The sequence below is a fragment of the Oncorhynchus tshawytscha genome, linkage group LG20 (assembly GCF_018296145.1).
Source record: "Oncorhynchus tshawytscha isolate Ot180627B linkage group LG20, Otsh_v2.0, whole genome shotgun sequence".
NCBI classification, from domain to species: Eukaryota; Metazoa; Chordata; class Actinopteri; order Salmoniformes; family Salmonidae; genus Oncorhynchus; species Oncorhynchus tshawytscha.
In genome coordinates this window covers 12,321,236-12,334,520 of record NC_056448.1, presented here as the reverse complement: position 1 = coordinate 12,334,520, position 13,285 = coordinate 12,321,236, and the positions used below count along the sequence as shown (strand labels likewise).

Here is a 13,285-nt window from a genome sequence, read left to right as displayed (position 1 = left end):
TTTGGGTAGTGAAGCTCTGCAGCTCTGCTGAAGGTGACCCAGCAAATGTAGTGTGTCCAAAACTAATTCTCTCACATCCCTACATCACCACCACACACACACACACACACACACACACACACACACACACACACACACACACACACACACACACACACTAGTCTCTCTCTTTCTCCCTCACTCTCTTCTGCTCTCTGTCTCTTGCACAGCACTCACCCATATGCTCTATCACTCACTCACTCACTCACACACACACACACACACACACACAGTGTGTGAGAGAGAAAGGGCTGGGAATTATCATGATACTTTGGTTAGCGATACGATATGCATTGCAATTTTCACTATTCTATATGTATTGCGATTCGATACTGTGATTTTATGGCGATTCGATGTTCTAAACATACTGCTCATCATGTCTGCTGCAGAGGGACAAGAGAGCCATGATAAAAACTTTTTTTTTTTTTTTTTTTTTTTCAATGTTTCACTCCAATTTTGTGGTGTCCAGTTGGTAGTTACAGTTTTGTCTCATCGCTGCAACTCCCATACGGACTCGGGAGAGGCAAAGATCGAGTGTCGTGCGTCCCCCAAAACATGACCCTCCATGCTGCACTGCTGCTTGACACACTGCTCGCTTAACCCGGAAGCCAGCCGCACAAATGTGTATTATTGACTGTATGTTTTGTTTATCCCATGTGTGTCAGTCTGGTTCTAATCAGGCATTGGCAGTTGGCTGTCCTCTCCTGTTCTGTTGGGGAGGAGGGGAATCCGAGGTGCATAGCAACGGTAGTTCCTCCAGTCCAATTAAAAGACTGTGAACAACCGGAGCGGTTTGTTTTGATGCCTTTTGCCTTACGTGGAAGTAATTAAGTCATTTACAAAACCATATAAGTGCTAAACATACAACACCATTTGTGGACTGTACCCTAAGCATTACAAGTATAGGTTGCAATACTTTTTTGTTCTCCATCTGTGAATATTCAACATAGTCCTTGTATTTTACAGTATGGGGAGATATAGCATTTAAATGCTATAAATGAGAGAGAATGACGGTTTGATAAGTCGTGGTAAAGGGGAACATAGTACAGTGGAAGCCGGGCCGTGTCCAGTCCCATGGTAAAAGGGCTAACAGGCAGGCCTCTCCAAAATTCACACACTGATGTCATTTTGCTCAACTCCTGTCCTTTCTGTCAGTTTGAGATATGTCATGTCTGAACTCTCGGCTGCACGTCGGACAAATCCCCTGCCCTCTCGGTGCAAGAGGGCCTCTCTCTGGGCAGTCGCTCTTTGAAGATGTTATTTGTTATGGCTATTTCTGTGAGTGCTTTTTTTTTACCAGAGGAGAACCCTGCTGGAGGTCACAGTCCTATGAGCTCTCAGTTTTGAGGCAGAGGGAGCTCCACTGGGCCTGGCTGGCTCTGGAGTTTAGGGGTCAATGGCTCAGTGTCAGGGGGGGTTCTCCTTCCCTGTAGGTTCATCTCTTTTCTCTGGAGAAGGACCAAGGACTAACTAGGAGCAGTGAGATCAGACTGCTATGCACGACGTGCCACTCCGTAAAATAGATGTTTGGTCGTTACTTATTGAAATCCAGATTCCTCAGTGCTGATTGGGTCAAATTATAGCCATTTAACTACGTTTCTGTCTTTTTATTTCAGGGTCACACTGCCATGCTGAACAGCGGCTGTTGGCACCCCAAGATTAAGGACGAGTTTATGACCTGCTCCAACGACGGGTGAGTTGTATGTGCGTGTGCGTTTCTCTGTGCCGGTGAATCTGAGGTTCACAGGAACAGACAAACACACTGTTACAAGCTGGCAGTGGTGGAAAAGTACTCATTTGTCATACTTGAGTAAAGATACAGTGGGACAAAAAAGTATTTAGTCAGCCACCAATTGTGCAAGTTCTCCCACTTAAAAAGATGAGAGAGGCCTGTAATTTTCATCATATGTACACTTCAACTATGACAGACAAAATGAGAAAAAAAAATCCAGAAAATCACATTGTAGGATTTTTTTATGAATTTATTTGCAAATTATGGTGGAAAATAAGTATTTGGTCAATAACAAAAGTTTATCTCAATACTTTGTTATATACCCTTTGTTGGCAATGATAGAGGTCATAGCTAGGCCTTAGGCATAATGAGTACAGCAAAATCAGCGGGCTAGTTATTGGTTTTGTAACACTAGGCTTTGGAGAAAGGGGGAGTATACTACATATTGTAAGTGGTTGGACTGTTAGTGGCCACTGAGGTTCTGTCACTGAGTGTGAACCCATAAAAAAATTATAGGTTAAAAAGTTTTCTAAACGGCACATCGATTACATGATTATAGCATCATTGTCTAAGGATTTACTATGGATTGGGGAAATGGGATACTTTTTTGTTCATTTTGGAAGGGGGGATTCTATTCTCTACTATTATTATTACAGTAGCCGCAATGGCTGGAAAAGCTTGAGGTAACTTGGAGCTAGTGCAACCTTAAAAGAGTCATATACAGTACCAGTCAAAAGTTTGGACATACCTACTCATTCAAGGGTTTTTCTTAATTTTTGAAAACTATTTTCTACATTGTAGAATAATAGTGAAGACAAACTATGAAATAACACACATGGAATCATGTAGTAACCAAAGTGTTCAATCAAAATATGTTTTACAGTGGGGCAAAAAAAGTATTTTGTCAGCCGCCAATTGTGCAAATTCTCCCACTTAAAAAGAAGAGAGAGGCCTGTAATTTTCATCATAGGTACACTTCAAGTATGACAGACAAAATGAGGGAAAAAAATCCAGAAAATCACATTGTAGGATTTTTAATGAATTTATTTGCAAATTATGGTGGAAAATAAGTATTTGGTCAATAACAAAAGTTTACCTCAATACTTTGTTATATACCCTTTGTTGGCAATGGCAGAGGTCAAACGTTTTCTGTAAGTCTTCACAAGGTTTTCACACACTGTTGCTGGTATTTTGGCCCATTCCTCCATGTATATCTCCTCTAGAGCAGTGATGTTTTGGGGCTTTTGCTGGGCAACACGGACTTTCAACTCCCTCCAAAGATTTTCTATGGGGTTGAGATCTGGAGACTGGCTAGGCCACTCCAGGACCTTGAAATGCTTCTTTCAAAGCCACTCCTTCGTTGCCCGGGCGGTGTGTTTGGGATCATTGTCATGCTGAAAGACCCAGCCACATTTCATCTTCAATGCCCTTGCTGATGGAAGGAGGTTTTCACTCAAAATCTCACGATACATGGCCCCATTCAATCTTTCCTTTACACGGATCAGTCGTCCTGGTCCCTTTGCAGAAAAACAGCCCCAAAGCATGATGTTTCCACCCCCATGCTTCACAGTAGATATGGTGTTCTTTGGATGCAACTCAGCATTCTTTGTCCTCCAAACACGACGAGTTGAGTTTTTACCAAAAAGTTCTATTTTGGTTTCATCTGACCATATGACATTCTCCCAATCTTCTTCTGGATCATCCAAATGCTCTCTAGCAAACTTCAGACGGGCCTGGACATGTACTGGCTTAAGCAGGGGGACACGTCTGGCACTGCAGGATTTGAGTCCCTGGCGGCGTAGTGTGTTACTGATGGTAGGCTTTGTTACTTTGGTCCCAGCTCTCTGCAGGTCATTCACTAGGTACCCCCGCGTGGTTCTGGGATTTTTGCTCACCGTTCTTGTGATCATTTTGACCCCACGGGGTGAGATCTTGCGTGGAGCCCCAGATTGAGGGAGATTATCAGTGGTCTTGTATGTCTTCCATTTCCTAATAATTGCTCTCACAATTGATATCTTCAAACGAAGCTGCTTACCTATTGCAGATTCAGTCTTCCCAGCCTGGTACAGGTCTACAATTTTGTTTCTGGTGTCCTTTGACAGCTCTTTGGTCTTGGCCATAGTGGAGTTTGGAGTGTGACTGTTTGAGGTTGTGGACAGGTGTCTTTTATACTGATAACAAGTTCAAACAGGTGCCATTAATACAGGTAACGAGTGGAGGACAGAGGAGCCTCTTAAAGAAGAAGTTACAGGTCTGTGAGAGCCAGAAATCTTGCTTGTTTGTAGGTGACCAAATACATATTTTCCACCATAATTTGCAAATAAATTTATAAAAAGTCCTACAATGTGATTTTCTGGATTTTTTTCTATTTTCTTTTCTTTGTCTATCATAGTTGAAGTGTACCTATGATGAAAATTACAGGCCTCTCTCATCTTTTTAAGTGGGAGAACTTGCACAATTGGTGGCTGACTAAATACTTTTTTGCCCCACTGTACCTTAATGGAAAATGACTCAAGTAAAAGTCACTTGAGTAAAAGTTGGTTTTAAATATACTTAAGTATCAAAAGTAAATGGAATTGCTAAAATGTACTTAAGTATCAGAAGTATAATAAAAAAATCTAACTCCTTATATTAAGTAAACCAGACTGCACCAATTTATATTTAAAATGTTTTTTTTTAAATTGTTGGATAGCCAGGGGCACACATCATTTACATATGAAGGATTTGTGTTTAGTGAGTCCGCCAGATCAGAGGCAGTAGGAATGACCAGGGATATTCTCTTGATAAGTGTGTGAATTGGACCATTTTCCTGTCAAAATGTAACGAGTACTTTTGGGTGTCAGGGAAAATGTATGGAGTAAAAAGTACATTATTTTCTTTAGGAATGTAGTGAAGTAAAAGTTGGTATTTTTAAAGTATTTTTACTCAAGTACTTTACACCATTGCAAGCAGGCTAACACCCAGTACTCAACCCTGCCCTATGTACAGTGCCTTGCGAAAGTATTCGGCCCCCTTGAACTTTGCGACCTTTTGCCACATTTCAGGCTTCAAACATAAAGATATAAAACTGTATTTTTTTGTGAAGAATCAACAACAAGTGGGACACAATCATGAAGTGGAACGACATTTATTGGATATTTCAAACTTTTTTAACAAATCAAAAACTGAAAAATTGGGCGTGCAAAATTATTCAGCCCCTTTACTTTCAGTGCAGCAAACTCTCTCCAGAAGTTCAGTGAGAATCTCTGAATGATCCAATGTTGACCTAAATGACTAATGATGATAAATACAATCCACCTGTGTGTAATCAAGTCTCCGCATAAATGCACCTGCACTGTGATAGTCTCAGAGGTCCGTTAAAAGCGCAGAGAGCATCATGAAGAACAAGGAACACACCAGGCAGGTCCGAGATACTGTTGTGAAGAAGTTTAAAGCCGGATTTGGATACAAAAAGATTTCCCAAGCTTTAAACATCCCAAGGAGCACTGTGCAAGCGATAATATTGAAATGGAAGGAGTATCAGACCACTGCAAATCTACCAAGACCTGGCCGTCCCTCTAAACTTTCAGCTCATACAAGGAGAAGACTGATCAGAGATGCAGCCAAGAGGCCCATGATCACTCTGGATGAACTGCAGAGATCTACAGCTGAGGTGGGAGACTCTGTCCATAGGACAACAATCAGTCATATATTGCACAAATCTGGCCTTTATGGAAGAGTGGCAAGAAGAAAGCCATTTCTTAAAGATATCCATAAAAGGTGTCGTTTAAAGTTTGCCACAAGCCACCTGGGAGACACACCAAACATGTGGAAGAAGGTGCTCTGGTCAGATGAAACCAAAATTGAACTTTTTGGCAACACTGCAAAACATTATGTTTGGCGTAAAAGCAATACAGCGCATCACCCTGAACACACCATCCCCACTGTCAAACATGGTGGTGGCAGCACCTGATGGAGTCTGCAAAAGACCTGAGACTGGGACGGAGATTTGTCTTCCAACAAGACAATGATCCAAAACATAAAGCAAAATCTACAATGGAATGGTTCAAAAATAAACATATCCAGGTGTTAGAATGGCCAAGTCAAAGTCCAGACCTGAATCCAATCGAGAATCTGTGGAAAGAACTGAAAACTGCTGTTCACAAATGCTCTCCATCCAACCTCACTGAGCTCGAGCTGTTTTGCAAGGAGGAATGGGAAAAAAATTCAGTCTCTCGATGTGCAAAACTGATAGAGACATACCCCAAGCGACTTACAGCTGTAATCGCAGCAAAAGGTGGCGCTACAAAGTATTAACTTAAGGGGCTGAATAATTTTGCACGCCCAATTTTTCAGTTTTTGATTTGTTAAAAAAAGTTTGAAATATCCAATAAATATCGTTCCACTTCATGATTGTGTCCCACTTGTTGTTGATTCTTCACAAAAAAATACAGTTTTATATCTTTATGTTTGAAGCCTGAAATGTGGCAAAAGGTCGCAAAGTTCAAGGGGGCCGAATACTTTCGCAAGGCACTGTACATAGTCTTTGAAAACTGGTCACTTCATATGTATAACTGTATTCTAGTCAAGGCTCATCGTATATATCTACTGCTGTACACACCTTTTCTATTCATATACTGTCCATAATGTCAATACACACCATCATATACATGCAGTATATATTTATATTCCGTACTCTGACATCGCTCATTCTATTTCAGTATTTCTTAATTCCTTTATTTACATTTTTGGGGTTGCATGTATTGTTTGGCATTGTTAGTTATTACTGCACTGGTAATAAGAGTCTCGGGCCGACTCTCTTCTCTGTATACATCAATGATGTCGCTCTCTGATCCACCTCTACGCAGATGACACCATTCTGTATACTTCTGGTCCTTCTTTGGACAATGTGTTAACTAACCTCCAGACAAGCTTCAATGCCATACAACTCTCCTTCCATGGCCTCCAACGGCTCTTAAATGCAAGTAAAACTAAATGCCCGCTCTTCAACCGATCGCTGCCCGCCTGTCCAGCATCACTACTCTAGATGCTTCTGACTTGTGGACAACTACAAATATCTAGGTGTCTGGTTAGACTGTAAACTCTCCTTCCAGACTCACATTAAGCATCTCCAATCCAAAATTAAATCTAGAATTGTCTTCCTATTTCGCAACAAAGCATCCTTCACTCATGCTGCCAAACATATCCTCGTAAAATGGAATATCCTACCGATCCTTGACTTCTGCGATGTCATTTACAAAATAGCCTACAACACTCTACTCAGCAAATTGGATGCAGTCTATCACAGTGCCATCCATTTGGTCACCAAAGCCCCTTATACTACCCACCACTGCGACCTGTATGCTCTCGTTGGCTTGCCCTCGCTTAATATTCGTCGCCAAACCCACTGGTTCCAGGTCATCTATAAGTCTTTGCTAGGTAAAGCCCCGCCTTATCTCAGCTCACTGATCACCATAGCAGCACCCATCCGTAGCGCACGCTGCAGCAGGTATATTTCACTGGTCACCCCCAAAGCCAATTCCTCCGTTGGCCGCCTTTCCTTCCAGTTCTCTGCGGCCAATGGCTGGAAATAATTGCAAAAATCACTGAAGCTGGAGGCTCAAATCTCCCTCCACTAACTTTAAGCACCAGCTGTCAGAGCAGCTCACGGATCACTGCACCTGTACATAGCCCATCTGTAAATAGCCCATCCAACTATCTCATCCCCATACTGTTATTTCATTTATTTTGCTCCTTTGTATCACAGTATCTCTACTTGCACACTCATCTTCTGCACATCTATCACTCCAGTGTTTAATTGCTATATTGTAATTATTTCGCCGCTATGGCCTATTTATTGCCTTACCTCCCTTATCCTACCTCATTTGCACATACTGTATATAGACTTTTTCTATTGTATTATTGACTGTATGTTTGTTTATTCCATGTGTAACACTGTGTTATTGTTTTTGTTGCACTGATTTGCCTTATCTTGGCCAGGTCGCAGTTGTAAATGAGAACTTGTTCTCAACTAGCCTTCCTGGTTAAAGGTTTTTCGCTATCCCAGCAATAACAGCTGCACTAGGCTGTTACCCGACCATTAAATGAACACGGCACTAGGCTGTCTCCTACAGCTGGAGGGCTCTATCAGAGCTGGGATGAGTGGCTTGATTGGTTTGAAAAAGGCAGTAATGAGCTGAATAAGGGTGCACTGCCATGTCTCACTGCTTTCTCAGAATGGTACCGTGCAACTCATGCCTACTTGGTCACTAATTTTCCTAACAGCAGGATTATGTGGATCAGGACCCCCACCAGAGAAGAAGACACTAAACGATTCTTACAGGGAATAAACTAATTGGATAATCTCACCGAAATGTAAGGACAGCAATGCCGGTGTATGATCACTAGAGTCTTTGTTTGAGCTGGGGTACAGTGGCTTATCCAGGATCAGCTGGAGGATTGCAAATTAACATATCCCTTTAAGACTCATTTTCATTGAGATCACCTGGGCATCAATATGGCCCTCTCTGAAGTCTATTTCCAATTCAACAGTTACTAGGCAGTATAAGTTTGAGCTTCCAAAAATGCTGGTTTATCATAGCTGACAATATAAACTCAGCAAAAAAAGAAACGTCCTCACTGTCAACTGCGTTTATTTTCAGCAAACTTCACATGTGTAAATATTTGTATGAACATAAGATTCAACAACTGAGAGACATTCTGAACAAGTTCCACAGGCGTGTGACTAACAAATTGAATAATGTGTCCCTGAACAAAGGGGGGGTCAAAATCAAAAGTAACAGTCAGTATCTGGTGTGGCTACCAGCTGCATTAAGTACTGCAGTGCATCTCCTCCTCATGGACTGCACCAGATTTGCCCGTTCTTGCTGTGAGATGTTACCCCACTCTTCCACCAAGGCAAGTTCCCAGACATTTCTGGGGGTAATGGCCCTAGCCCTCACCCTCCGAACCAACAGGTCCCAGACGTGATTAATAGGATTGAGATCCAGGCTCTTCGCTGGCCATGGCAGAACACTGACATTCCTGTCTTGCAGGAAATCACGCACAGAACGAGCAGTATGGCTGGTGGCATTGTCATGCTGGAGGGTCATGTCAGGGTGAGCCTGCAGGAAGGGTACCACATGGGGGAGGAGGATGTCTTCCCTGTAACACACAGCATTGAGATGGCCTGCAATGACAACAAGCTCAGTCCGATGATGCTGTGACACACCGCCCCAGACCATTGACGGATCCTCCACCTCCAAATCGATCCCGCTCCAGAGTACAGTCCTCGGTGTAACGCTCATTCCTTTGACGATAAACGCAAATCTGACCACCACCCCTGGTGAGACAAAAGCGCGACTCGTCAGAGAAGAGCACTTTTTGCCAGTCCTGTCTGGTCCAGCGACGGTGGGTTTGTGCCCATAGGCGACATTGTTGCCGGTGATGTCTGGTGAGGACCTGCCTTACAACAGGCCTACAAGCCCTCAGTCCAGCCTCTCTCAGCCTATTGCGGACAGACTGAGCACTGATGGAGGGATTGTGCATTCCAGGTGTACCTCGGGCAGTTGTTGTTGCCATCCTGTACCTGTCCCGCAGGTGTGATGTTCGGATGTACCAATCCTGTGCAGGAGTTGTTACACGTGGTCTTCCACTGCGAGGACGATCAGCTGTCTGTCCTGTCTCCCTGTAGCGCTGTCTTATGCGCCTCACAGTACAGACATTGCAATTTATTGCCCTGGCCACATCTGCAGTCCTTATGCCTCCTTGCAGCATGCCTAAAGCACGTTCACACAGATGAGTAGGGATCCTCTGTATCTTTGGTGTTTTTCAGTCAATAGAAAGGCCTCTTTAGTGTCCTAAGTTTTCATAACTGTGACCTTAAATGCCAACCGTCTGTAAGCTGTTAGTGTCTTAACGACCATTCCACAGGTGCATGTTCATTAATTGTTGATGGTTCATTGAACAAGCATGGGAAACATTGTTTAAACTCTTTACAATGATGATCTGTGAAGTTGGATTTTTACGAATTATCTTTGAAAGACAGGGTCCTGAAAAAGGGACGTTTCTTTTTTGCTGGGTTTAGTTTCCCATCATCTCACTTATCACCAGCAGGGAGTCCTCTAGGCTAAGCTATGCCTCTGGGACCCTTGGTCTGTCCTCACCTCTCTCACAGTGTGGAGTCACCTCCTGGAGCTTTCATTGGGGAAAATCTCTGTTTTCAGAATACAATGGTAATACAATACAGAATTATCCATGTAACCTACTACACTTTCACAAGCCCTCTGTTTGTTATGTGTTCCTCTAGCCAATTGGTTTCCCCATAGAGCTTATCACAGGGACTGTAGTGTTTCTATGTTTAGGGGCGGGGTCCATGTGTGTTTCTCTGAACATGTTTATGTATGTGTGAGAGAGCGAGAGGGAGAGAACCCCAGTGATGAGTCTAAGTGAGTGTGACAGGCAGCGGAGCAGAAACCCAACACCATGATCAGGACTGAAAACAAGGCTGAGGAGGGTAGGGGCTGGGACCAGTGTTCACCTCTGACCGTCTCTTCTCCCTCCCAGATGTGGCGCTGGGGCTAGCTGCTTTATTTAGCTTTACTTTGGGTCCTGGGAATCCTCACGTGGCACATTAGCACTGGGGGTTGCCAGCCCAGTTCTGGGAGTAGAGCAGATCAGAGCAGTGGACAGAGAGCCGTTTGCAGCCGCGGCCAGCTGTAGATGTGAAGGGTCCCTAGCGGGAGGGTCCGAAGCGGGTCACTACAGCTCCCTGGGCCACAGGGACCAGGAGAGGAAGGGAATGTCCAGTGGCCTGCTTTCAGGAGGTCCCTCTTCTTTCAAAGTCTATCTCCCTCTCCTGCCCTCCATCCCTCCCCTCGGTCTCCCTCAATCATATGTCTTACTCTAAGGCCTCGGGGAACGGATGATTGTCGGGCGGATGTTGTGAAAGGGGATGTTTGGGACTTTTTATGACTGCCTCTTGTGAGCTAGGTGAGGTTCACTATGAGTAACTGAGGTCAGAACTGGAAGGGACTGAATGAGGCGTACGGTGAAGTGTTAGTCTCAATGAAGTGCCGCTGACAGTAAGAAACAGTTCATGCGTCGTCATTGGGTAATGATGATCAGCGTGGGAGGTACACCCAGTAGACCTCACAGCACAGGGAGCTGGGCTGTAGCCTGGGTTTTCACCTCAGGCAGTTATCTAAAGGCCCAGTGATTCTGAAGGGGTTGTATGAAAATGTATGCGCTCACTACTGTAAGTCGCCCTGGATATGAGCGCCTGCTGAATGACTAAATTGGAAATGTTGTCTCTCTCTTCCCCACTCCTGCATTCCCGTTCAGTGGTCCCAGTGGGGAGCCTGGATGACTTGGCTGCTGTGTGTGTGGCTCTGTCTGACAATGGGCCAGATAAACCAGGACCCAGGGCTTCTATTTCTGAAGACCAGAGGAGGGCCAGCCGTACCATCTGGTGCCGTTCGCCTGTCTTCCTGACAACAGACCAGTGTTACCACCCAGATTTAATAGTCTCATCTCTCTCTCTCCCTCTATTGTTCTGAAGCCGCTTTTGATGTGCTGCTTTCGATGCTTTAATGTACTAGCTCTTTCAGGGCTCTACGCTGACCTTTTTTTACAGGGAGCACGTGTGCCCCTATGTTGAAATATTTAGAAGCACAAGGACACATATTTAAGATAACAAGCCGTTTTCTTTAGCAATGGTGCAAGCATGATGGTCATGTATCTGCACTCAGTGTATTCTCCATGGCACTCGAGCTGCGGTACAGTGAAGTAATCATTGCAACAATTATCATCTAGGGGATTTTTTTGTGTTCGCACTGGTGCACCTAAATTAAAACTCCAGGTCTCACAGCAAACTATTTAGGCGCATATGGCGAGTCAAATGGTCGCACCGTAGAGCCCTGTCTTTACCCACACTAAAAAAATACAACAAATTACTATAGAATTCTTTAGTAAACTGTAGAATACTATACTACGCACTGTAGTGTCTCTCAATCAGGTGTAGTACTTGTTGAAAAATACTATACTAAATACTACAGTATTATCCGCAAAACACCACAGTATTTATTAATTAACATATACCCTGCCCATTCTCCTCCCCCATATCCCCATTTGTGCCACTCATTAGTGGAAAACCTACATGCCAAGTATACAGTCCATTCGGAAAGTATTCAGATACCTTAACTTTTTCCACATTTTGTTACGTTACATCCTTATTCTAAAATGGATAAAATAGAAAATGTCCCTCATCAATCTACACACGAATCCCCGAGCTGACAAGGTAAAAATCAGTTGTTCTGGCCCTGAACAAGGCAGTTAACCCACTTCCTAGGCCGTCATTGAAAATAAGAATTTGTTCTTAACTGACTTGCCTAGTTAAATAGAATAAATAAATAATAAAAGTTGCAAGGGTACCAAAAATGTTGTGCAACATTGAAGGTCGCCAAGAACTCAGTGGCCATCATTCCTAAATGGACGAAGTTTGGAACCACCAAGACTCTTCCTAGAGCTGGCCTCACGGCCAAACTGAGCAATCGGGGAAGAAGGCCCTTGGTCAGGGAGGTGACCAAGAACCCAATTTGTCACTCTGATTGAGCGCCAGAGTTCCTCTGTGTTGATGGGAGAACCTTCCAGAAGGACATCCATCTGCAGCACTCCACCAATCGGGCCTTTTATGGTAGAGTGGCCAGACAGACTAGTCCTCAGTAAAAGGCCCATGACAGCCCACTCAGAGTTTTCAAAAAGGCACCTAAGGACTCTCAGACCATGAGAAAAATATTCTCTGGTCTGATGAAACCAAGACTGAACTCTTTGGCCTGAATGCTAAGCATCACGTCTGGAAAAAACCTGGCACCATCCCTACTGTGAATCATGGTGGTGGCAGCATCATGCTGTGGGGATGTTTTTCAGTGGCAGGGACTGGGAGACTAGTCAAGATTGAGGGAAAGATGAACAGAGCGAAGTACAGAGAGATCCTTTATAAAAAGCTGCTCCAGTGCGCTCATGACCTCAGACGGGGGTGAAGGTTCACCTTCCAACAGGACAATGGTCCTAAGCACACAACCAAGACAATGCAGGAGTGGAATTGGGATAGGTCTCTGAATGTCCTTGAGTGGCCCAGTCAGAGCCTGTACTTGAACCTGATCAAACATCTCTGGAGAGACCTGAAAATAGCTGTGCAGCGAAGCTCCAAATCCAACCTGACAGAGCCTGAGAGGATCTGCAGAGAAGAATGAAAGAAGCTCCCCAAATACAGGTGTGCCAAGCTTGTAGCATCATACCCAAGAAGGCTCATGGCTGTTATCTCTGCCAAAGGTGCTTCAATAAAGTACTGAGTAAAGGGTCTGAGTACTTATGTAAATGTGATATTTTATTTTTAATTAATTTGCAAAATTTGCAAAACCAATTTTTGCTTTGTCATTATGGGGGTATTGTGTGTGGATTGATGAGGGATAAAAACGATTTAATCCATTTTAGAATAAGGCTGTAACGTAACAAAATGTGGAAAACGTCAAGGGG

At 43.7% G+C, this 13,285-nt stretch overlaps 1 protein-coding gene across 1 annotated transcript in view; it reads left to right on the top strand.

The window, feature by feature from the left end:
- LOC112219484 (WD repeat-containing protein 70) overlaps positions 1-13,285 on the top strand; it is an 80,544-nt gene that overhangs the window by 14,279 nt on the left and 52,980 nt on the right. Inside the window, exon 9 of the mRNA XM_024380773.2 lies at positions 1,656-1,732. Within this exon, the coding sequence (XP_024236541.1) occupies positions 1,656-1,732 (77 nt within the window). The remainder of the gene's footprint in view (positions 1-1,655; positions 1,733-13,285) is intronic.